The sequence below is a fragment of the Malania oleifera genome, chromosome 8 (genome assembly GCF_029873635.1).
Source record: "Malania oleifera isolate guangnan ecotype guangnan chromosome 8, ASM2987363v1, whole genome shotgun sequence".
NCBI classification, from domain to species: Eukaryota; Viridiplantae; Streptophyta; class Magnoliopsida; order Santalales; family Ximeniaceae; genus Malania; species Malania oleifera.
In genome coordinates this window covers 81,055,755-81,083,188 of record NC_080424.1, presented here as the reverse complement: position 1 = coordinate 81,083,188, position 27,434 = coordinate 81,055,755, and the positions used below count along the sequence as shown (strand labels likewise).

The 27,434-nt window shown below is 38.6% G+C and overlaps 1 protein-coding gene across 6 annotated transcripts in view; it reads right to left on the bottom strand.

Annotated features, from left to right (window-relative positions):
- Positions 1-27,434, bottom strand: part of LOC131162068 (protein MRG1-like) — a 107,113-nt gene that overhangs the window by 69,443 nt on the left and 10,236 nt on the right. For 2 of the 6 annotated variants that reach the window (XM_058118199.1, XM_058118196.1), the window contains exons 2-4: positions 14,474-14,527; positions 14,262-14,275; positions 13,086-13,195 (exon numbers count right to left, since the gene is read on the bottom strand). In XM_058118199.1, the coding sequence (XP_057974182.1) occupies positions 13,086-13,195; positions 14,262-14,275; positions 14,474-14,527 (178 nt within the window). The remainder of the gene's footprint in view (positions 1-13,085; positions 13,196-14,261; positions 14,276-14,473; positions 14,528-27,434) is intronic. The other 4 variants (XM_058118200.1, XM_058118198.1, XM_058118202.1 and 1 more) reach the window with 2 other exon arrangements.

Sequence of the window (27,434 nt, the reverse complement as noted above, 5' to 3'; positions counted from 1 at the left end):
TCCGACACCAAAAACAATGATGAGAGCTCATCTTCCTCCCTATCATTAAGTTGGCTGCGAAAATGGAAACCCCAAGAAGGCAAAGTACCACCCAAAACCAAGTAAAGAAGAGACAACAGCTTTATACCCCGAACTCAAATGATAAAGATGAGGAAAAGAAGTGGACAACACAACATTGCCCATCCAGTTATCTTTCCATAAATGAATACGAGAATCCTCACCTATAACAAATTCAGTACGAGGAATGAAAAGGGGGTAATTCTAAGAGATTAACCTAGACAGACCTCCACAGACTCCAATAAGTATCTTAATCCCAAGTATCCAACCATTCCCATGCAATCCAAACTTACTTTTAGTTACTATGCCAAAGAAAAAAAACCTCTAAGGGGAAGCGCCAAAGCCATTTAACCAAGCCAATAAGGTAGTGCTTTTAGACACTAAATTTCCAAAAGCTAAGCCCCCCCTCTAATTTAGACCTACACAGCATGTCACAACTAATCAAGTGATCCCTCTTCCCTGTGACTCCAAACTAAAGAAAATCTCTCATTACATTCTCCATCTTACTAGAAATACATGCAAAAATCCTAAAAGTAGGCAATTAAAGGGATACTAGGAAGACAAGCGTGAACAAAAGTAATGTGCCTTCCTAAGGGAAAAAATGCACCTTTCACCCATCTAAATGTTAGACACTCTTCTCACAACTAGATCCCGAATACAACCATCCCCCCCCCCCCCCCAGGGCTACCAACCAAAGGGACCCCTAAATAAGACAAGGGCCAATCCAAAATCCCACAACTCACTAATGATGCCAACTCCCAAGCCCTACTGGGACTCAGATTAATAGCGGCTATACCATTTATATCCAAGTTTTTTCAAACCCAAAAACTCGTTCAAAAATACAAAGGAGGCTAATAGGAGTCATGGTCACCTAGAAAGAACATGGTATCATCAGAAAATTGGAGATGAGACACAACTACCCCCTCCCTTCCCACTTCCAAACCTTTCACTACCCCTTATCCACCATCCTAAGCTCTAATACAAAATTTTGATTCTCCATTTACCATAACAAAAAGGTGAACATTGGACATGCATCCCTTGATCCAAGAATGCCACCTCTCCCCAAAACCCTTCCTAACAATTACTTATTGGGAATTCCAACTAACCTTATCATAAGTTTTTTAAAAACCCAATTTAAAAAATAATCCCTTTCTCCTTTCTTCTCCGGACATCCTCCAATATCTCACTGGCAACCAAAATAGCATTCACATTGCACAATCTGCCTACTCTCCACAAACGTACTTTGAGGCTTAGAAATTGTATTATCAAGCACAACATTCATCCTACTAGCTAGCACCTTAGCAGTAATACACATGTTAGAAACTAGTCTGATAGGTCTAAAATCAATCATCTTGATAGATCTACTCTTCTTAGGCACCAAAGTGATGAAAGTGGAATTAAAGCTCTAACTTAGTGTCCCTATTCGTCCATGTCAATTTCGATTTTGATTTGAAAAAATAACGAAAATCAGTAGTAAAGCATGGAATTTTTTGTGAATTTTTAGAAATGGTTAATAAACATAATAATAATGCAAGTTTTAGGACTCATATATTACAAGTTAAATAGATCAACGTTGTGTATGAAGTGGAAAATTTGTAATATAGTATGTGCATCAAACATATTTTTAAGATAACATACATTAAACATATTCAATTAATACAAATGAAATTCATAAATCATTTAAATATTATTTTATTATACAAATAATGAGAATTTAGACATGAATGGTTAAATAAAAATGTTGCTACAAGTTTATTTTTTTCATATAATTTCAAAAGTACTCCTAATAATCTTTTGTTTCGATAAAAATAAATAAAATAGATTAAAAGAGAAATTTCACTTCACTCCTAAATCTCTCATTTGAATTCCAAGGGAATTTCACTGTATAATTAAAATTTTGACAACTTTCGCTAATATTTCGATATTTCAATAAATTTCGGATAATTCATTGAGATTTCGACGGAAATTATGCCAAATGAAAAAATCGATTGCCATTTCAATTTCAAGGGTGACAGAAACCTGAAATTTAGACAATTTTTGTGGAAATTTAAGACCATGGGTAGAATCATAAACGAATCGTAGAATCATAAGTAGAATCATACAGATCCTAATTTGTTACCTGGATTGGTTTTTTCTCCCCCCTTTTTGGGCTTCAATAATGTCGCCCAATACATGTTTTTATTGGCCCAAAGGTCCCAAAAGGTCTATGATTGGTCCAAAGTCTTCAAAAACTGGGGCAAAATAGCTCCCAGCCTCCCATCGATGAACAGATTCAGTAGAATCCGCACCTGACTTCCCTGGAGTTCAACCCCTCAGTCCTTTACTCCTCATTGAAGTTCAGCAACCCAACAACTGAATTTCTCTCTTGTTCAACACACAAAGAGCCCTCCATCTGGTGACTTGCATTCAATCAGCAGCAGCCAGCAGTCTAGCTGTTTGATCAGCAGTTCTTTGGTGTTCAGCAACCAGAGTTCTTGGTGTTCAACAAGAACTCAGTCCTCAGTCCTCTTCCTTCTTTGGTGTTTGACAAGAACACTTCAATCCTCTTCAACACAGAATTCTTGTTGTTCGATCAGCAGCATCCAAGAAATGAGAGAACCAGCAAGCCTAGCAGGGCTACAAAGGTAAGCTTCGGAACAGATCTGCTACTTGAAAATACTCAACAGTGAGTGCCATTTTTCTCCTTCTTCTTCTCCTTCTTTTCTTGCTCTTCTTCTTTTTCTTCTTTTTATTGTTTGAACTTTTTATTGTATTGTAACTTCTTATGCTTACCAAGTTACTAACCAAGTTTTTAGTCTTAAGACTCACCATAAAGTTCCACATATATAATTTTTTAATATTTATTTTACATTGAAAGTAGAATCTTATGATTCTTGATCCGATTCTATGATTCGATCCTACAGACCTCTCCAATGATCCCACTTAGAATCCCAATACTAACAAACTTACTTGTACCCTTCTGTTTTTAAATTTGGTAGAAAACAATTAATAATACTATTACTTTATTGATTCGAGGGAAATAAAAAATTAAATAACACATGCTTCATATTATTGTCATGGCAATAAAAATAACGAAAGTGACTTTGTTTTCTTTTTGACAATAGTGGTTGTGCTCACATGCATGCATATTTATACCCGAAGGGCTCTTCTAATATTTCTTGGAGCCATAGTATGGTTGAACGTTAAGGGGGAAGGGGGAAGTTGTAGATTAGGCAACACCCCAAACAAGATGATATTAATCATTCATAAAATTATAAACTAGAAAAAATTTATGACAATTTTCTATGAGGTTAGAACTTTGTCAAAACATAGATTTTTCAAGTGATTTTCACCGTAAACGAATAAATACTGCTTAATTTTAGTTGTTTATTTAGAATAGGAGATTATGTGAGCCCCAAAATGCAAGAGACAAATAATTCCTATTGAAGACTTTCTCTAAATCTACTCACACTATATATACGATTTTTTATAAGAAAAGACGATGTATTAAGAAAGAAAGAAAGAAAGAAAGAAAGAAGAGAGATTACAAACTAAGCAAGGATGAGGAATCCTAAAAAAATTTAAAAAATAAAATGAGGAAGTAATGTCCAACAAGAATTAACCAAGAAAAGCCCAATTTAAACCCTTTCCATCATAATTCACCAAGCACTACAAATTTTCTATTTATCTCTAGCCCTTCTTCACCGTACTTTTACCACCATTAAGCGGAACTTCATTTCCTCCAACATTAAATGGACACAAGCCTGTCTTGTCCATCAATGGCTGATCTTATAAATCCTTCCTAATAATCTCCTCCACAAGGGTTGGACAAATTCCGTCCTTGCACAATTGCTTTCTATCCATCACATCATCCTCAGATTTTAGAAACCCCCTCTGGCACTTCCATAAAAGATGGTGGCACATACGATATATCCCCAAGTAAATCAAATGAATCATAAACATATCCAAATTATTCCTAAAACTTATCCAAAAGCAACCCCTATCAAAATCAAACTCACAACTTCACTGTCATTATTCGAGACATCCGCCCCATTACTTCTTCTCCTTACCCTTGCTAATCCTCTCACTTGTACCACTCTTCTGAATATCTAGATCATACACAACAAATTTCCTTTAGTATTTCTCCTTAAAATTTTTGTTGTTATCCCAACTGAAGGATTTTTAAGAAGAAGAATAACCATTCTTATTATTTTAAGAGACACGATTACAAGTTAAATAGTAGAGGATGGCCACCAAATTATGAAGGCCACAAAATCAGAAAATCAAATCCCCACAAAATCAGCTAATCAAATCACCAAAAAATCAGCAAATAAAATCAGCGGATCTCTAGGCTAGAAAACAGGAAAGTGAAACTACTAGAAACTAAAATAGTAACTTCAGATTTTAAAAAATAGAATTTCCTAATTTATTCCCTAGAAATCTGACACCCCCTCCCCCCCTTTTTTTTTTCAAGTTGGAGAGTAGATATCTATCATGCCCAACTTGCTCACAAAGAGCTCAAAACTAGGCTTGAAAAGTCCTTTGGTGAAGATATCTGCTATTTGTTGAGTACTAGGAACAAAATACATGCAAACAGCTCCACCATAAATCTTCTCTTTTATGAAGTGTCTGTCAATCTCTACATGCTTCATGCGATCATGTTGTACTGGATTTTGAACAATACTTACGGCAGCTTTGTTGTCACAATACAACTTCATTGGCATGTTCACTGGCATCCACAGCTCTTCAAGAATTCTGTTCAGCCATAGCATCTCACAAACTCCGTTAGCCATAGCCCTATATTCTGCCTCGGCACTGCTCCTTGCAACCACATTCTGCTTCTTGCTTCGCCATGTGAACCTATTTCCCGAGACATAAGTACAGTATCCTAACGTGGATCTACTGTCAATAACTGAGCCTTCCCAATCTTCATCAGTGTATGCCTCTATGTTCTGCTGTGTGGTCTTCTGGAAGAGTAAACCCATGCCTGGTGTACTTTTCAAGTATCTGAGAATCCAATAAACTGCTTCGAGATGTTTATCGTACGGTGAATGCATAAACTGGCTTACCAAACTCACATCAAAAGCATTGTCAGGTGTCACAGTCCAACTATTTTCACACCGTAGTGAAGGGTCGTGCAGCGCTAGCTAAAGCACTCTTGCTTAACTAGCCAGCCTATCGTTTACCAACATTCATCCACAAAGCACTTTCATTAACATTCATTCAGATAGCAGCGGAAACAATAATCAATTCATAAAAGTCGTGGCAAGCAAGCAGTAAACATTGAAACAAACGTAATTCATTAACAAATCCTCCGTTGACATGGTGTACTTAGAGAGGGAGGCAAGTAGGCTAAGCACGTTGACAATTGCTAGTGAGTTTTACAATAACTGATGAACACTCACCCTCCCCTAAAGAGGTTTTTTTGTAATTATCATCCTGGCACTAGGAGACATCAAAGTGACCGAGGAGTCATACTGCCTTATTTGGCATACAAAGACTCTACTCGCAAAAAATAACCCTATACGAGTATTTACATAATAGAAACCCATCCTAAGCACACGAGATAAGCAGTCACAGGCAAGCATAATGCCCTGAACAAGCTTAGCTCGTGACATTCTCCCCCACTTATGCGGTCAACGTCCTCGTAGACTTTTGGCGGTAGGTACACTTCAAATTTTTCCACGAACGGTTGAATATCTTCCGCAAAAATCCAGCTGATTTCTTTGTCATCAAGGCACTTCCACTTTACTAGGAACTTTTGCCGCTTCTTCCTTGAGGATATGAACTTTCTATCTACAAGGATCTCTTCAACTTCATGTCTGTCAAGTTGCACTATCTTCAACTCTGCGCTGTTTGACTGACTTCTGCTCAGGTCGTTGGTGTTGGCGTTGAATGGCTTGAGGCAGTTGACATGAAAATGCGGTCTTCTCTCCTGATCTGCCCACTTCTTCATCTTCTCGGAAGCTTTCTCCAGATAGGCTTGGGCAAAGTCTGCATTCTGTCTCCCTTCACTAGTGAAGATGTACGCCCTAGGACTCTTTCGTCTGTACGGCTCGCCCACTATGTGAGGTAACAGCGGCAGCTGGCCCGTAACAAGCTCAAAAGGGTTCTTGTTGGTTGTTGAGTGCCTTTCAGCGTTGCCACAGAACGGAGCCACATCAAGTAGTTGCACGCCATTCTTCTGGTTGTCGTTGACAAAATGGCACAAGTACTCATCTAGCAGCTCTCTGAATCTCTTCATCTGTCCATTTGTCTATCGGTGATAACTCGAAGAGATGTCAAGATGTGACCTGAATATCCTGAAAAATTCTGTTAAGAAGTTGTCAGTGAACATTAAATCTTGGTCGCAAATAATAACTTCGGGAAAACCCCAATATCCCACAATAGTCACAAGGAACAATTGTGTTGTCCCCTTTGCCGAACAGTACTTTGGTGCGGCCATGAAAGTACCATACTTCTTCCGCTCCCCCTTGTTCTGTTGGCAAGTGAGACCAGTTTTGGTATAATCAACCACATCATCCCGCGTGTGCGGCCAATAATACCTTCCCAGTAGTTCTGTCATTGGAGTCATTCTCTGCGAATACCCCTCAACGAACTTCCTGCAGTATCTAGTAAGGCCAAGAAAGGAACGCAACTCCTTCACTGTCGTGGGGATCTTCCGTTCTTGAATCATCCTTACCTTCTCCATACCCCTCTGGATACGACCTTGTTCAACAACTTGACCAAGGAATTTGTTGCTCCGCCGAGTGAAAGAGAAATTCTCCTTCTTCACATTTAGACTGTTTCCCCTCATCTTGTCGAACACCTTCCGTAGATGCTCTTCATGTTTCCTCTGAAACAACACCGATACTCGCAACGGTGTTTTGGAAGGGCGAACACATCCGCTTCCAATTCATCAAGTTGCTTCCCCAACTCTACTATCTCTCAAGGCGCAATCCGACATGGCCCTTCAGCAGGTGGTTTCACTCCTGATAACAACTCGATCTCATGCTCCACAGTTCGTCGTGAAGGCAAATTGTGAGGCAGCTTATCCGGCAACACCTCCTTATACTCATCCAACACCGCTTGGATGGTTGTAGGCACCAGCTCTTTGCCTACTTCTTCATCTACCACCACCGTGGCTAGATATGTCTGCTCTCCCTTCCTCAAACCTTTCTTGAGTTGCATGGCTGAAAGGAACTTCCCATCGTCTCCATTTGTTGCAACAGCTTGCACCATGCACAGGTGATCTCCCATCAGACATAGGGAACCAACCGAAGGCATCAGCACTGCCTTCATTCCCCTCAGGAACTCCATTCCCAAAATGACTGGAAAGTCATCTAATGGCACTGCTGTGAAATTCACATGACCTTCCCATTGCCCAAGCTCACAGTAACTTGCTTGGCTACTCCTAGAGTAGGCTAGGCTACAGAATTAACTGCTTTCATGCGTCCTGTATCCTTCTCTAAGGATAAGTTGAGTCTCCAAGCTTCTGGTTGCGAAACAAAGTTATGGGTAGCCCCGGTATCCACCATAGCGCGGGTGCTCTTCCCATTGATTCTCAAGTTCACAAACATTAGCCCTCTGGCTCGTGTAACATTTGGGGCTTCCTCCTACTTTTCCAAAGCGCTCACCTGCCGCATTGCACCCATCCTCGGGGTCTCATCTTCTTCCCCATCATCTTCCAGTGCCTGTTCGGCAATAGAAGCCTATAAAGCATTAAGTGATGCCTTGTGAGGGCACTCAAAAACTCTATGAGGACCTCGACACAAGAAACACTCAAGTTTACCCTTTCCCTTGGGTGTGTTGAACCCTCGAGACGACGAAGCTTCCTTTGAGGTTGATGCTTTATAGTCGGCTCCCCACTCTTGGGTTTGCCTTTCTTGAAAGACTTTCCATTGTTTCCCTCTCCGCCAAACCATTTGGACGAAGTGGTATCATCACCAGCGTAGTCAGTCAAGCATTCTGCAGCCGCTTGTGCAGTTGACAAGTCTTGAACCCTTTGCCTATGAAGTTCAGTTTTTGCCGACGGTTTCATCCCCTCAAGAAAATAGAACAACTTGTCCTTCTCCGACATATCCCGAATATCCAACATTAAAGCAGAAAATAGTTTCACATATTCGCTGATTGACCCCGTATGCTTGAGATCTCTCAGTTTTCTCCCTGCATTATACTCAACATTTTCAGGAAAGAATTGGGCTTTGAGCTCTCTCTTCAAGTCTGCCCAACTATCAATTACACAGTTTCCATTTTCAATTTCTCTGTACTTGGTACGCCACCACAGTTTGGCATCACCAACCAAGTACATGGTCGCAGTATCCACCTTTGCCTGTTCTGAGGCCATCCTCACAACGCGAAAGTACTGCTCCACATCAAACAAGAAGTTCTCTAATTCCTTGGCATCTCGAGCACCCCCATACGTCCTGGGTTCTAGCACCTTGGTTTTGCTAACTCCCGGAGTGTTGGAGTTCCCCATAGCAAGAACCATCAAATTCACCTTTGCATCCAGATCAGCCATCCGCGACTGCAAAGTTTCAACTGTGTGGCGAAAGTCCTCTGACATGTCGCCTATCAAACCTGTTTGATGTTTTTGTGATCCCATCACCTCATCAACAAGTTCTCTCATCTGGGCCACCTCCGCGGTCATAGTGTTGGTTGTCTCAACCTGTGCTTCTAGCACGCTAATCCTCTCAGCAGTGTTTGGCGCCATGGTCACTTACCAAAGCTTCCCAAATCCAACAATGAAGGCAATCGAATTCACGTAGCAACTCAACCTTGGGCTCTCACCAAGTGTCACCGACTTGGCTCTGATACCAAATGTCATGGTCCGACTATTTTCACACCGTAGTGAAGGGCCGTGCGGCGCTAGCTAAAGCACTCTTGCTTAACTAGCCAGTCTATCGTTTACCAACATTCATCCACAAAGCACTTTCATTAACATTCATTCAGACAGCAGCGGAAACAATAATCAATTCATGAAAGTCGTGGCAAGCAAGTAGTAAATATTGAAGCAAACATAATTCATTAACAAATCCTTCGTTGACATGGTGTATTTAGCGAGGGAGGCAAGTAGGCTAAGCACATTGACAATTGCTCGTGAGTTTTACAATGACTGATGAACACTCACCCTCCCCTAAAGAGGTTTTTCTGTAATTGTCATCCTGGCACTAGGAAACATCAAAGTGACCGAGGAGTCATACTGCCTTATTTGGCTTACAAAGACTTTACTAGCAGAAAATAACCCTACACTAGTATTTACATGATGGAAACCCATCCTAAGCACACAAGATAAGCAGTCACGGGCAAGCATAATGCCCTGAACAAGCTTAGCTCGTGACACCATGTATGTGATAAGTAAATTAACTTTCCCACCAACTTTTGATAACAAGTTGAATTCACTGGATCACCTTCCTTGTCATCTCCAAGTTTCTAATTGGGATCTATTGGAGTGTTTGCAAGCCTACAACCGCTCATCCAAGTCTCCTTAAGGAGGTCAAGGATATACTTCCGTTGGGAGACAACACCCTTTCTTTGATCGAGCAACCTCCATTCCAAGGAATTAGCAGTGGGAAGAAATAGGTGAGGTTTTCCAATGGCACATTCCATGGAATTAATGAGCCAAGCAATAATAAGAGAATTTTCGGACTACCATTTTTTTATATTAGGGTCACCAGCAGCAGGTTTCAATATTTTGCCAATCAAATACCCTATTTTGCCTCTGCCATCGATCACCAATTTTACGAACTGAGCCCACTCAAGATAGTTGTGCCCATTGAGTTTTGTAATCGTGAGATAAAGAACTGAATTCTGGGAATATTGGGATTGGGCGGAATGGTTTCGGAAGTACTGAAGGAGCTGATAGGATTCCTTTGGGCGCCAGTCATCGCCGACTTATATGACATCATCAGAAGAAAAAAACAAAATAGAAAAAGATCACGAGGCTTTGATACCATCAAAGTCTTAAATTTCTATTTCGACTCAAACTTCGAAGCTCCAAAAGTACGGAAATTTCGACGAAAATTTCGATTTCGATGTCAATTTCAATTTCGATTTGAAAAAATAATGGAAATCATTAGTAAAACATGGAATTCTTTTATGAAGCTTTAGAAATGATTAATAGACAAAATAATGTAAGTTTTAGGACTAATATATTACAAGTAAATACATCTATGCTGTGTATAAGGTGGAGAAGTTGTAATATAATATGTGCGTCAAACATATTTGTAAGATAGTGTACATTAAACATATTTAGTGAATCAATTAATGCAAATGAAATTCATAAATCATTTAAATATTATTTATTATACAAATAATGATAAGTTATGAATGAATGGTTAAATAAAATGTTGTTGTAAGTTTATTTTTTCATATAATTTCAAAAGCACTTGTAATAATCATTTTTTGTGATAAAAATAAATAAAATAAATTAAAAGAGAAATTTCATCTCACTCTAAATCCCTCTTTTGAATTTCAAGGAAATTTCATTGCATAGTTCAAATTTCGACAAGTTTCGCTAAAATATCAATATTTCGATAAATTTTGGATGATTTGTTGAGATTTTGACGGAATTATGCAAGACGGAAATCGACTGCCATTTCAATTTCGAGGGTGATGGAAATCGGAAATTTCGACAATTTCGTGGAAATTTAAGACCGTGGATACCATGAAGGATTTTTGAGAAGAAGAATAACCATCCTTATTATTTTAAGAGACATGATTACAAGTGAAATAGTAGAGGAAGGCCACCAAATTATGAAGGCCACAAAATCAGAAAATCAAATCACCACAAAATCAGCAAATCAAATCACCACAAAATCGGCAAATAAAATCAGAAGAACTCTAGGCTAGAAAACAGGAAACTGAAACTACTATAAACTGTAAAAGTAATTTCAGATTTTAAAAAATAGAATTTCTTAATTTATTCCCTAGAAATCTGACACCAACAAATTAATTTGCTTCTCTTCAGCTTTTATCATTTCAATACCCATCTATATTGCTTTTTCATTAAAATTTTCATTATTTCCAAATTAATAATTAATTAAATTTTATAATTAATATCTTTAATTAACATTTTATATATATTCTAATTAAAATAATTAAATTTTATGCTAATTTAAAATTCTTAAATTTAGTTTATTAATAATTTTTATTTCAAATCTACTAACGGAGCATGACTATATTATATTATAGGAACATTATTGCCTTCAATCCAAAATAATGAGGGCAATTTGATCTAGAAAGTAAGATTCCCATGAAACTTACACATGGGGGGAGGAGGAAATAGGTTGTCCATGTTTTATATGAATCCTTGCATCCTCAAGAATTTGAATATGCTTGCCACATCAAATTCCCCATGTTCAAGAAAACAAGGAATGAGATGCCATGGGCATCACATTTCCGAGAATATTGAAAGATGCTGCGAAACAAATGCCCCCTAATAGATCTAATTTTGGCCCCCAACATCTTACAAAGTTGGAGATGGATATTGGCCCAGCTTCAGGGAAGGACATTTGACTGAACCCATGGGCTACCCATTAAAATTATTAAGTGCACTTTGGGCCTGACTGCTAACAGAAGCATCTTGGAAAGCCAGAGATGGATAGTGAGCCTGCTTCAGAGAATGTGATTTGACTGAAACCATGGGCTGCCCATTAAATTTATATGGATCTCGCACATTAATATTCAAAATCTGACCCAAGTGCTAGTGTTAATAATACCCAGCCCAGCCCTATTACTAGCCCACTCCATTACTCTTGGACTGCCAGGCACTAACCATCTCCAAGTCACAAATCCCAGCTGCACCAAAATTATCTGGACTAGCAGCCGCCACCACAACCACTGGAGATTGCAACACACCTCCACAGGCACTGCAATGCCACCTGCCTTGCTGCAACTTTCACAGCGAACCCACAACACATCCTTCCAACTCCAGTTATCATTAGACCATAAATATTTGTTTCCAACCTCACTCTGGAGATTGGTAGCCTTCTTCATAGCTACCAGAGACTCGAATGCTGAATAAATATATGCCAACTCTCCCCTTTAAACACCCCTGGAATGAAGACAGAGTACCTCTAGCAATTTAAGCACCCCGTCAACTCCAAAAACTTACATTTGCAATTCCTTTAAGCACCACAAATATTGAGTTCTGCCAAATTTTTTGTATTAAGTAAAATGTTTCAATCTGTTGAAGACTGAAGACAATATGCAAATCCATCTTGCAGCACATATAGTGATCTTAATTGACTGACTCCTACCAACACTTCCTTCCCCAACCTTTTTCCAAATGCAAATTGAAGGTCTTTCAATCCACACAGACTAGAGGAGATTCTCCTCCGTACCTACCTTTGATCAGCTCAATTGAAAAGAAAGAGGAAGAAACAATCAAGAGAGCGAGAGCAAGAGAGAGATTTTTTCAGCTGACAGTTCTTTTTAATAATCCTTGCAAGCGAAAGTGAATATGGTATTCCAAGGGAATCTTAGTAAGGCAACTCCAATCACAACATTCTAAAATGGACTCAAACATGGAATGCCATATATAATTTGCATATAGGTCTATCAAATTAATAAAAAATTTAAAAAATATATAACTAGACTATGATGTTGTGTAATTGGTGATGAAGGCAACTCACAAGCATGCTGCCTACCTAACATAAGACAGCGTAAGGTCCTACTTCCATTCAGTAATTTGACTGAACTTCCAATTTCCCACAACAAAAGGTAAAATGAATTATTTTGATCAAAAGAAATAAAAAATCAAGATAAATGAGTACATTATTCATTGCATATCAATTCAAGGCATCTTACTGTAACCAAGTGATGTGATTTTGAAACGTGATCGGGTGTTGGTGCATTGGCCGAGAAGGATTCATATAGCTGACCCCACCTAGTGGGACTTAAGGCTTGTTGTTGTTGTTGTTGTTGTTGTTGTTGTTGTTGTTGTTGATGTATTGGGTGTTGGTGCAATTATGTCAAATCTTAGAGGCCCTCATTGTCATTTACCCCAAAATAAGTCAGTAATGCAAAATCGTAGATTAGTTTTGCAATGGTAATATATGATGCACAACCTGTCTTTGTATTCCTATCCATGCCATGCTTTTTGTTGAGCAGCTGCTGCTTCTGGACATTCTCTTCAGTATGCTTCATCAGGCGATCCAGGCATACCCACTCATCCCAGCTGTTAAACATGAAAGTTCAAGAAGATTATACTTCATAAATATTGTAATTAGCAGAGTGAGCCGTCAACAAGAAGCACCTCCCAACAAAACCAGAAAACCTCCCTCCGTCTACCAAATTTTCTTTGAAATGCAAAATATTCAGCTGGACAGCGACAGGTCACACAAAATTCCAAAAAGGCATGAGAAAAGGATCGGATAGAGGGACAGTTTTATGCAAGCTCTACAAAATTTTCTATCAAATAAAATAGTTCTGCTAAGGTACAATAGTTCTGAATGTGCTGTAATAATAGCAAAAGAACACTGGGCACTCCAGTCATAAAGATATAAATATGGACAGGATACTGCAACAAAAGCTTTTTCTTACTGTTAAAGCTTGATATGCATTGTTGGCCCACAACCTATCATCTTAAGCTTTTAGGTGAAGTGGTAATCTAACATAGTATCAGAGCCGGTAATCAGAAGGACCTGGGTTCTAGTCTTGTTGCCTGCGTTTATTGTGTGGTGTTTAAAAAATTTATTGTATTCCCTGTAATGGGCGTTATTTATCATGTATTTATCTCTCCAAATGAGTGTTAAAGCTTGTTGGCCCACATCCTATCAGCTTAAGTTTTTAGGTTAAGTGGTAATCTAACAATTACTTCAGAAGAATGCATATTCTAATGTCATACAAATATACAGTCAAAAAGATATACTTAGATCATCTTATATATATTTTCCCACACTATTTGCTATCTGTGGCAATTTCAATGTTATTTCCTAGCAGAATTCCTTTTCTGCTTAGATGTCTGAGACATTTAGTGAAGAAAATGGTATATGACTACAAAATTCCATAAAGTTGACGAACAACTTAAAACAATGTCTGCAACATTATGGAATGGAACTAGAATTTGAACTTCAAACAACTTGCAGCCAAATGCCAATACATGTACGAGTAATAACACGTGAATTTAAAATAACAATTACAAAATAAAATAATGAAGTACTTCCAATACAAAAACACTGTTCTTCATCATTCAAATCAAAATTAAAAATAGAAAGGGCACAAAAACCAGAAGACCCACTCACTTTTTGCTCCAGCCCTGCAAAACAGAAGAAAGTGTGTCATCAAAATACTGAAAACACCTGAATCATTTTCTCACAAACCCAGCAACTCAGGTACTAAATTGACGCAACTACACAGACAGAGGAAAGAGAGAAAAATCACTACATAACTAAAAACATTACGTAATATTACAGTCTAATCAAGAGATTTGGGAAAAAAAAATGAAAATACTTACAGGGTAATGAACGAAAAACCTCCATTCCTTCATCCAAAATTCAATTTTTATAACCTTACAAAAAATTATATTTAAAATAAGATTCCTACCATTAGACAGGGGACAATATTTAATCGAATCTGTAAATCTGGCACAGCCAAGCATTTAAGCTATTTCAAATACCAATTTAAGAAGTAGACAGCAATTGTTGATAGGAAAAAGAACATATTTCCTCAAGATTATTTCAAATTCAAAATAAGTAGACAGAAATTGATATTATAAAATATCATGGTAAAAGCTTCATGGTAAAAACAAGGGTAAAAACAATAATGACTTTTTTTTTTAAACAGAAGAAGATCTCATAAATAAAGTTGAGAGAAGATTACAGAGAAAAGAGGATAAGATATCCTCCTAAATACAAACATAAAACAAAGAAACAAAAACAATTACATTAAGGTCCCCTTCCTGTGCCTCTGAAGATCCAATAGCAAACTTCTTCGACAAAGACCCAAAAAGTGCACCCAATAAGAAGTCAAGAAAGTAACTATATCCCAAAGAAAATGCAAGGAATTTATTTTGCCACTAAAACCGTTCCATTCCTTTCAATCCACAAGGTCCAAAAATGCCAAGAACTGCACATTCCCATACTGCTCAGTCCGCCCTTCCCTCTTACTCCTCCCAAAGCCTCTGTGCTGCACCAGAACAAAATTAACAGTCTGGGTAGCACCAAAGCCTCCTCAAAAACTAAGAAAAGGAGAAATCAAAGCTGCCTAGCCACCCAAAATAGAGAAACAAATGATCGCTGCTCTTGCTCGCCTCAAAACACATGATACAAATATACAGACTTATGGCATTGTAAGGTCTCCTCGCTTGCAGCAAATCATTAGTATTAAGCCTATTAAGAGCCAGAATCCACATAAAAGCCCTTATCTTATAAGGAACCTTAGACTTCCAAATAAAATGGTTCAAGGGAAAAACAGAAGGGGTCAGCCTTTTCAACAAGTGAACAAGAAAGATTTTGAGGAGAACAATCCAGAAGAATCCTCAAATCACCACCTGTTCGAGGAACAAAACAAATGAATCCAATGCTCACAATAACATGGTCATATCCTCGGCCTCTCTTTCATTGAGATTTCTTTAAGAAAAAAAATGAAAATCCCAAGAATGAGAGCCCCATGAAAAGAACAAAAAACACTAATCAAAGCATCATGCAGAGACAATCTAAAAAGATGAGGGAAGAAAGATTCCAATGAAACCTCACCCACCCAAACATCTTCCGAAAAACAAATATGCTTCCCATTCTCAGCATGATAACAAGTAAGAGGAAAAAAGAATTGAGCTACCCAAGAAATAAAATTCAAGGGGCTAACCAGCCAACAAAAGAAACATTTCCACTTCCCCTAATATCCCCCACATTCCTATGCAGTAGACTTGCTTTCAATAACCATGTGCCACAAGGAATATACCTCCAAGGGGTACCCTACATAACCATTTACTAACTTGCAAGATGGTTTTAGACACCAAATTCTTTTATAAAGCATTCATTGCCACTCATACAAATACAGGAATCTTACGAATAAGAAATAGTAACCAACCAAAAAGCAATATAAGCATTGGAAGAATACTGATCCAATAAGCGGTGTTACAAAACACAACTTGCTCAGGCTTGTTGGAACAGAGCCCTAGTGACCCACATCTAAAATTGGCTGGGATTCAAACCACCAAAAAAAAAAACAATCAACATCTCATTACACCCACTAAAACCCAGCAGTTCCTAACCTTTTATAAAGCCTAGGCATACACCCAGGTCATTTTAGATAGACAATTCTTGTCCAATTCATCTAGAATCTTTCTCCACTTTCAGAACCATTCTTGCTCAGTTGTATTTCTCACTTTGATTCAACCCTACCAACCACTTCATTGCATCAATGAATAGATATACAACAATAATTTCCACTTCCGATTCTCCTGACTGTGCTCCTTCAGGTGAATTATACAAAACAGGCGCATGAAACCTGCTCTAAATCATGGCAGGCAAAAAGATTAGGAGAGGAAGTACAAATTATGTATATATATAAGAGCAGATGCAAAGGCATTCTCTGGCCTCCAAAACTCCAATCTTTATTTTTGGTAATTTTAAATTTAAAAAACAAATAAATTAATATGAATCAGTTGCATATTCTGCTTTTTGTTTTTAAAAAGGTTTTCTTCATATATTAAAGGACCAACCACCAATCACTCATTACTATTTTCATTTATTAAGATTTTTAAGAAAAACTCTAAATGCATATTCATTATAATTTAGATCCTTTAACAATCTTCCATTGCCCATTGCTAAAGTTGTTGCAATACAACTCATCATCAATAACTGGAATATGTCTTGAATTTCTAAAAATTAAGATGCTGCCATTATTAGTTTGAAAATTGTGCTTTTGAAGAGGGAAGAGAGGAGTTGGCATCAGAAATCAAGGGTTAGTTGGGTTAAAGAGGGGGATTGTAATTCTAGGTTGTTTCACAGGTTGGCTAAAAAGGAGGTGGGAGGAAAGTCTCATTAAGAAGTTGGAGTTAGATTTAGGAAGGGTGATTGAGATATTATAAACAGATTGGGGATGAGATCACTAACGTTTATAAAGAGTTGTACACTACTACACTGAAAGAGTGGAAGCATAGGTTAATGGTGGATGGGCTCATCGGGAAACGTATTGGGCAAGAGGCTGCTAATTGGGGGCCATTTGATTCGGAGGAAATTAAATGGGTTGAGTCTGATATGGATAGAGAAAAAGTACTGATGGTTTTACGGTAACTTTTTTGTAGGATAGTTGGGAAATGATGAGAGAAGATGTCATGAGTTTTTTGAAGAATTCAATAAGAGCAAAGCGTGTGCAAGAGCATCAAATCTACTTTCATTTCTCTTACACAGAAAAAGGAAAAGTTTAGGAGGGTGAAGGAGCGCCGCTCGGTGTCAACTAAGGCTTCTTTCAAGAGGATTAGGAAGGTGTTTGGGGATACAGTGTCAATAGAAACTAGTAACAAAGAAGTGAAGAACGCAACCTAAACTAAGAACCAAACTCAATGTAACAGGGCCAACCAATCCAGCTGCAAGTCTTCCAAGAAACATGAAAAAAAAACCATTTGTCAAGACCCACAGTGACGTACGAAATATTATTCCAAAGAAAATTTTTAGCAGTAGCCACACCTTTGAATATTCTAGTGTTCCTTTCCAACAAAACACACCAAATAATAGCCATAACAGTACGCCATAGAGCATTTCGCGAGGATGAAGGCAAGAGGAACTGTCATCCCCTTTATAGTTTACCATGGTAGTGGATGTTTTGAGTAGCATGATTCTTCAAACCATGGTTTTAAATTTCCACGAAATTATCAAAATTTCCGTTGAAATTTCCGGTTTCTGTGACACTCGAAATCGAAATGACAGTCAATTTCCGTCTTGCATAATTTCCATCAAAATCTCAACAAATTGTCCGAAATTTATCGAAATTTGAAATTTTAGCGAAACTAAACGAAATTTGAACCATGCAATGAAATTTCCTCAGAATTCAAATGAGAGATTTAGGAGTGAAGTGAAATTTCACTCTTAAATTATTTTATTTATTTTTATCAAAACAAAAGATCAATACAAGTGTTTTTGAAATTTTATGAAAAAATAAAGCTACAACAACATTTTATTTAACCATTCAAGTCGAAATTATCATTGTTTGTATATAAATAATATTTAAGTGACTTATGAATTTCATTTGTATTAACTGATTCATTAAATAAGTTAAATGTACAATATCTTACAAATATGTTTGATGTACATATTATATTACAACTTCTCCACCTCATACATAGCATAGATGTATTTACTTGTAATATATTAATCCTAAAACTTACATTATTATGTCTATTAATCATTTCTAAAGCTTCATAAAAGAATTCCATGTTTTACTACTGATTTCCATTATTTTTCTAAATCGAAATCGAAATTTCTGTCAAAATTTCTGTACTTTTGGAGCTTCGAAATTTGAGTCAAAATCAAAATTTAAGACCTTGCTTCAAACTCAGAATCTAAGGATGATTAGCAGTCTTTTGATAGGGAAGGAGGAGGTGGAGGTGTCTCATCTTCAGTTTGCAAGCAGGTTTGAAAACAGAGCGTCTAGGGTTGGGCCAAGAGGGTCTCTTAATACCTTCTTCTTAGCACTGGTTTATCAAGAATATGCAAGTAAAGCACTTCAGATTCTTGATTAATAACCCAAAATGGCTTAGAATCAATAATTTGGAAGATACCATCTTTTGCCTTGAGAATAATGTTAAGAAATTTTGCAAGGTTCTCACTCTGTTTAGCAGTTTTTAGAAGATTTTGGAGCTAATTTATCTGTCCAAGAGTGGTTTATTCGGTATTAATTTGTGCAGTAGGGGGTTAGAGGTTTTTAGATCTTTAGCAGGTTGTGAATCATTGGCCTGGCCTCTTTCATGCTTTGGCCTTCCTTTAGGGAGTAATACTTTGTCAAAGTTTTTTGGGATCTGGTGATTGAGAGGGTAGGGAAAAGACTAGAGAGGTGGAAGAAGGCTTGTCTCTCATTAGACAGTAGAATCACTCTTTTTAGTGTGTCCCTTGCCAATAATCCCATTTATTTTTTATCCCTTTTTAAAATACCTTCTAGACTGGGAATTTGAAGAAGTTCGTGAGAGGTTTTTTGTGGTCAAGTCTTGGGGAGGACAAGGATCATCTAGTTAGAGGGGAAGTGGATAAGACGCCTAATTCTTGTTGGGAGGGTGGGGGCTTCAGGACTTGGTAATGTGGTTTCTAAGAACATCTCCTTAATTGGGAAATGGTTATGGAGGTTTCCATTAGAATCTAATTCAATTTGGCATCAGGTAATTAAGAGTAAATATGGAGTGCATCAGCATGGATGGGATTCCAAAGACAGTAGCAATGTTACTTATGTGAGCCCTTGGAAGTTTTTTTCCTAGGTAGCTTGCCTTTTCATCCTCTTACCTATTTCAGAGCTGGAAATGGAGACAAATTCATTTGTGGGAGGGTATTCGGATTGGTGAGACTTTGTTTGAGCTATTGGTGCCAAACTTGTTTAGACTTTCTATTACTCATAATGCATCAATTTCATCTTCCTTCTTCTTTTTTTTCTTTTTTTGGGGTATTAGGTGTGTTGGATTCTTTTTTCCTCCTACTTTAAGGGGGAAAAAGGCTATGGATTGGGGATGCTTCAGGGTCTTCCTCTTCAAAATATTTTGTTTCTATCCTTGCAAAATCCACAAATCCTAGCCTCTTTCGATTGAACTAAGTCGTATGGAAAGCAAAAGTTCCTTTTAAAATCCAGGGTTTCATTTTGATTCTTACTCTTGATAAAGATCAAAACGAATGACATGTTACAGATAAGGAGGCCTTGCAAAGTACCCAGTTCAGATGTTCGCATGCTGTTGAGAGGCAAATGAGACTAATGGCCATATTTTCCTTCGTTCCTAGGTAGTATATGTGGAATAACTTGTTTCCTTGTTCTCGTATGGATTGGGTGGCTTCGGAAACTATTCATGAATCTTTTTACGGTGAAGTTTTGGGGTTTGGGGGTTTTGGGAAGAATGAAAGAGGTAGGATGTTCTGGAACTGTACAGTATACAATTCTGTGGATGCTCTGGTTCAAAAGGAATGCTACAATTTTCAAAGATCTTTAAACTTCTCCAAACTTGCTTCAGAGGAAAGTTACAAATTTTTTTTTTTTTTTGGCTTCTTTTTGGACGCAATCTTTCGGGGTTTTGGGGGGCCTTCTCACTGCCTGATATCAAAAAGCAATTGGAAGGCAGATGTAGTTTTCAGCTTTTTTTTTTTTGGAGGATTTCCTATCCTCCTTTCCATTGTAATTATTTCTTCTCATTAAAATATTTGTTTTGTTATATATATATATATATTTCTTCATGTGATCTTTATTGCCACAAGCAAAACATTCAATGTTTTTTTTTTATAAGAAAAGAAGATTTCACTAATAGATAAAGAATTTCACTGACACACCATAGTGAGGCCAAGTACTTAATTTTTTCCTAAACAAACATACAATTTAATTTTTTCCAAGAAAATATCCAAGTATTACGTTCCATCCACATTCCCCATAATACCGCAAAAAAACCACACTTCCATAAAGCTGCCCTATTCTTCCTTCTACCGAATCCTACAAAAATATCTAAAAAGTCTTCCACTAAAGGAGGGCATACCTAACTCTCTCCCGTAAAGCCAAAAAGCATATTACATATCCTCCAAGCAAATTCACATTGCAAAAGAAGATGAGAAATTGTCTCAAAGTCTTGTAACAAAGCACACATCCATCAGGAGAGAGAGCCTTCAAAGGTCTCCTAATTTGCAACAAGTAATTAGCATTTATCTTATTCAGCACAACCAACCATGTGACAGCCTTTGTTTAAAGGGGAACCTTGGCCTTCCAAATTGTAGAATAAAGTGGGAAAGAAGAGTTGGAACGAATCAAAATTTCAAAAAAAGATTTGCAAGAATACACACCTGATTGGTCCAAAGACCGAGAATAAACATCCCTCCTTGAAGAAAGGTTACTCCCATCCAATAAAGATAACAAAGATGACAATTCCACCATCTCCCTATCATTGAGAGGTCTTCTAAAGTAGAGATTCCAAGAAACCAAAGGACTGCTCAAGTCACCAACAAAAAAAGAAATGGCTTTATTTTGCTCAAAGAGCAGGTGAAAGAGACAAGGGAAAGATGTGGAAAATGGTGCTCTCCCAGCCAAGGGTCTTTCCAAAAACGGATATGAGAACCCCACTTCCTACCTCAAGTTCAATATGAGGGGTGAAAAAAGGATATATATCTGAGAAATGAACCTTTAGGGACTCCCAAAGAACATCTTAAATCGGTATTGGTATCCCACCCATTTTCATCCATCCCAAACTCACTTCTTATTACTTAGTGACAAAAGTATTATTCTTCTAGAGGGAAGCGTCATAGCCATTTAGCTAAAAGAACAATGTTTTTAGACACCAGCTTACCAAGACTCAACCCCCCTTCCTTTTTAAATCTACAAACCTCATCCCAACTCACTAGATGGTCTCAATGACTCCCCCAACCAGAGCACAAAAAGTCACTTATGGTCCTCTCAAGCTTGCTAGCAATCCCCCCCGAGATCTTCAAAACAGACAAGAGTATAAGGAGACGCCAGCCTAGATCAAAGTTATTCTACCCCCAAGAGAGAAGAGGGCTCCCTTCCGGCCATCTAATCTCTTCATCACCCTTTCCACTCCTAGGTCCAAAAATCTGCGGCTCTAGGGTTACCCTCCAAAGGAATTCCTAAGTAAGTCAAAGGCCAATCCAGAATACCATGCCCCACTTCACTAGCCCACTCCCTAACATGCTCAACTGGCACATTCAAAGCCGCTAAACCATTCTTCCTTATATTAATTTTAAGCCCAGATACCCTCCTGAAAATATGGAGAATAGCCAAGATTCTCTTGAAAGAAAGATTGTGATCACCTAAAAAGAAAATGGTGTCATCAGCAAACTAGAGATGAGAGACCACCACACCCTCTCTCCCCACTTCTAAAACTCTAAACAAACCCCTCTCCAATTGCCCTATCCACCATCCTACTCAAAACATTTGCTACGAGGGCAAATGAAAATGGGATAGAGGCTCTCCTTGTCTAATGCCCCTCCAAGCACTGAACCAAGATTTAGACTCACCATTCACAATCAGCAAAAACCACACATTGGACAAACAACACTTAATCCAACGACACCAACACTCAACAAAACCCTTTCTCACAAATACTCTATTCAAGAAACTCCAAGTCGCTCTATCATAGGCTTTATCAAAACATTTCTTATTCCTACAAATATCCTCAACCACCTCATTGGCAACTAAGATAGAATCGTTATCTGCATCGTCCCAACAAATGCACTTTGAGCGCCAAAGATGGTATCAACAAGCACCACACTCAACCGATTAGATAAGATTTTAGTAATAATCTTATACACGCTAGAGACAAGACTAATATGCCTAAAATCCTCAAACCTAGGCACCAAGACTATAAAAGAGGAGTTAATGCTCTTACTAAGAACTCCATTATCAAACTCACTAAAAAATTTCAGCAAATCATCATTTACTACTCAACAATCTTGGAAAAAAGAAATGTTAAAATCATCTAGGCCTATAACCTTATCCCTCTCCATCCCAAAAAACCACCCCCCTAACTTCCTCCTCATCAAAAGGTCTCTCTAACTAACACATCTGATCAACAGATACAGGGTTCCAATCTAAGCCCTCTATCATCGGTTTGCAGTGATCCTCCTCTAAATACAAATTCTGGGGAAAAAAATTGTAATAATAGAAGCAATCTAGCATTAATTATTAGAAACTATCCCCCCCCCCCCCAACATCTAACTCCCTAATCAACTTCTTACTCTTTTTCCCAATAGCTAGCCAATGAAAGAAATAAAAGTTGCAATCACCATCCTTCACCCAATTTGAATTTAGTCTTTTGTCTCCAACTCCTCATGTCTTGGAAAATCAGCTCTTCTAGCTCATTTTTCAAAGAAACTCTTCTAATCTCCTCACTTTCTATAAGATTTAAGTCATGCTCCTTCCTATCCAAAGAAGTTAACTCACCTAAGATAATAGATTTTCTAATTTTAACATCACCAAACACTTCCTTACTCCAAACTTTCAGGTGCTCCTTCAAGTGTTTCAACTTTCTCATGAATCGTCGGAATCCTCCCCAACCCCTTTCCAGTTCCTTTCCCCATGAATCCCTAACCAAAGGCTAGAAGGATGCATGGTCCAATCACATATTCTCAAACCTAAAAGTTGTAGGATCCCAAGACACCTTACTAGATTCCAACAAGATTGAAAAATGGTCAGACGTAGTCTTAGGGAGAATATTTCGGGAAAGGTTTAGAAATTCATCCTTCCACTCGCTGCAAAACAGAAACCTATCTAGTCCACTAGCCACCTCTCTAACCCCACCCACCCCCCCCCCACCCACGCCCCCGCCCGCACAAACCAAGCGAACGAAGTGTTCCCCAAGGGAAGATCTCTCAAACCACAATCCATAATAAAGATATCAAAATGCTAGTGGTAACTTTACCACCCCCTTTCTTCTCTCTGGGAAATCTCACTGCATTAAAGTCACCTCCCACAGTCCACTTAGGGGAGTAGAATCCAAAAACATAATGTAGCTCGCCTCAAAAAGAGCTCCTAGAGTTGGTCTAGTAGGCCCATACACAGAGGATACCTACTACTGACCCTTCCCTATCACTTCAAATGACACAGGAAGGGAGAAGAAACCCGATTAAGTATCTAATTTGGAGATAGACTAAAAATCCCATATAACAAGGATACCACCTGAGACACCACATGAGGGTAAGAAATCCTACTCCCCACGGTGACCGCCCCGAATACTCCTAACCCCCCACCATCAACCTCTTCCAATTTAGTTTCTTGGATAAGAACAATATCCGATGAGTATTTGTCTAGGACTTCCTTTATCAAACTCCTCTTCCTAAAACCCCCTAGCCCTCTTAACATTTCAACTAAATAGTTTCGTAACTTGACTTTTAAGCTCTTTCACGACTTTCTTTTTCCTCCTCTCATATGTCTTAGGACTTAAGCTCACGTTCACCAAGTTCCCAACAAAATCTAATAATTCCAAACCTCAATTCCCAAGGAGCTTTAATTGCTCTAGGTTGTCTCTCTCACCACCCTCACAACTAAACCCACAACCCCTCCTCCTATTAGAGTCCTTCCTAAGGCATAAATTTTCCAAACAAAGAATGGGTTGGACAAGACCATTGGAATAGGAAGAATACCTTGCTATTTCTAGATAGACAGGGGTCCTCAAAAGTATCCCCCCAACATCACAAGGAGGATTAATAGAATTAAACAAAAGAAGAAGATTGAGCCCAAGGCCAGCATTAGAAGGCACAAGCCCCTCAGCGTTTAATACTAACAAAACGGATTTTTCCAATGTATAAAATAAAAATTCCAAGGGCTTTTGCTACTATAACCTTCCTGACCACGATTTTTTATTTTTTATAGGTATTTCACCTCAAAATTAAAAATAAAAAATTGTATTAATATTTGGTATCAAAAACAAATAATATATATAAATGGACTTTAAAGTGATCAAAATTGTAATTAATAAGATTAATACCTGCTTGAGCATTTTCAGGATGCAGTTGAAAGCAATCTCTTTCCAACTGTTGTGGAATTATTACTAATTTGACACTCTTAGCCAGCTCCTCCCCACAATATCTTCACTATAGCTCGCAGTTGTCCTGAAATAGTTCTATCTTCTACCTCCTTGGAAGTTACCTCATGCATTGAGTTTCACTTCCATAACATTCAGGAAATTCTGATTTTTCCAAAACTTTCAACTGAGAAGAGCTTAAACACACATCCTTGAATTCCCAAATCTGTTCCAAAAGCAAATCATTGTCTTCATCATTCCAATTTTCCAATTCTGTGTCAAAGTCTTGCAAATTACATCTCTGTCTGACCTCACAAATTTGTGCTGTATTTTCCACAATATTTTGAAGGGACTTGCTCTTTTTAACCATAGCTTCCTTCCATCAGGGAGTCCTCAGTCAAATCCTCAGATCCACCTTTCACTAAAGAGGTAATGGATGTTCCCCTACCTAACAAGTTTAAAATGCCAAATATAAAAGGGTACAATGGCTTGTCCGATCTTGTAGATCATGGACACCTTTAGAGTGCTGATGCAATTGCAAGGCGCACCAGATGCAATCATGCGATGAGCATTTGTAGCCACTCTAAAAGGGAATGCCAAAGCGTGGTATCGAGCTTTGAAGTCAGGTTCCATTAGATCTTATCCCAAAATGGAGTAGCAGTTCGCTGGACACTTCATCAGCAGTCAGAAGATAACAAAAACTTCGGCTCATCTGATAAGCCTTGTTCAAGGAGAAAGGGAAACGTTAAAGAAATTCATGCATCGTTTCATCAACGCAACCTTGAAGATTCAAAACTTAGATCACGGAGCGGCAGTAGTAGCCCTGACAACGGCTCTCTAGCCAAGGGATTTCCTAAATTCACTAGGAAAGAAGCCCCCAGTCAATATGGGAGAGCTGATGGCACGTGCCCAGAAATACATCAACCTAGAAGAGGTGATGACCACAAGAAGGAGCCAAACCGACTTGAAAAGGAAGGGCCCAATTGATGATCACAGCTCATGAGGCCCGAAGAACCAGCCCAACTGATGAGCATAGCTCATGAGGCCTAAAAACTGACCCAACTGATAAGCATAGCTCATGGGGCCCAAAACTAGCCCAAATGATGAGCATAGCTCATAAGGCCCGAAAACTAGCCCTATTTATGAGCACACTCATAAGGCCCAAAAAACTGGCCCAACTAATGAGCACAGCTCATGAGACCTGAAGACCAACCCGAATTGATGAGCACGGCTCATGAGGCAACAAAGGAGTGAGCACGGCTCACCCATAATGGTCCATCTGGTGAGCACAAGCTCATGAGGCAACAAAGGAGTGAGCACGACTCACCCATAATAGCCTATCTGATGAGCACAACTCATGAGGCACAAAGGAGTGGGCATGGCTAACCCATAATGGTCCATCTGATGAGCATAACTCATAAGGCCCTGAAAACTTGCCCACTTGATGAGCACAGCTCATGAGGCATAGAGGAGTGAGCACGGCTCAACCGTAATAGCCCATCTGATGAGTACAACTCATGTGGCCTTGAAGACCTGCCCACTTGATGAACACAACTCATAGGGCACAAAGGAGTGAACACGGCTCACCTGTAATGCCCCATCTAACGAGCGTTGCTCGGATAAGGCCAGACGCTTTTTAGAGCATACTTGTCGGCTCGGATTGAGCAACTAGGAAGCCCTATGGTTGGCTCCGGTTGATCTAAATCACTCAGGGTCCGGTTCGAATTACAACTCTCGAATAAAAAAAACTTATTTCAAATATTCGAGAGTGCTGGGGGGGCAATTGATATACCCAAAATGGATAGGAATGTGCATAGGGTCGGACAGTTACAAGAACAACACTTGATATCTCACGTAACTGTCCTTAAGTTACCTATAACCCCCTAAGCTAAATGGTACGGTTACAAGAGAGCTACTATTGATGTCTTGCATAGCCTCCCTTAAGTTACCTATAACCCCCTAAGCATAACGGCACACTCATAAATGTCAAGCTGAATGAAGGTTTGTCTCCACCGCTATGAAAAGGGATCCTAGGAGGAGATAAGGCATCTCACTCATACTCACTCTTTCTACTGTTGCAATTCAAAGCCACTCATTAGTCTCTTACTTAGGCATCGGAGTGATCCCCCGAGGTACACCCCGGGTCCTCCAAGCCTTTCTTATTTGTTTCTTTTCAGGTGATCGTGATCAAGGAACGATTCATGAAGGTCGTTCGATTTTCAAGCAACAACAAAACTAATAAAAAAAAAGGAATAAAAAAAGCATAATATCCTGAGCAAAAGTTTCCTCCATTCTCGCTAAACCTCTAAAAGACTAACTCCCTTAAAGCAACCGAGCCCAACACACCATATAGAAGCCAAGTAATGAACCTTCCCCCAAACCAGCTGTCAATTCAATTTTCTCCCTGAAAAAATCCATGCTTTAGTGCTTTACCCTCCAACCATAAATCCCCTCAATACTAGAAAAATACCACATTTCCAAAGTGCAACCCTCTCCTTCCTTCTACCAAACCCTTCAAAAGAAATGGGCAAGAATCCCTCCACTGACGCCAGGCAGACCCAAGATTCTCTCATCACACCAAATAAATTATTCTCTCCAAGCATAGTTATAGTGTAAAAATATATGAGGTGTCATTTCATAATTCAAATTGCATAGCACACAAACATCAGGAGATAAGGCCTTAAAAGGTCTCCTAATCTGCAACAAGTTATTAGCGTTGATTTTGTTAATCACAATCAGCCATACGAAAGCCTTAATTTTTTAG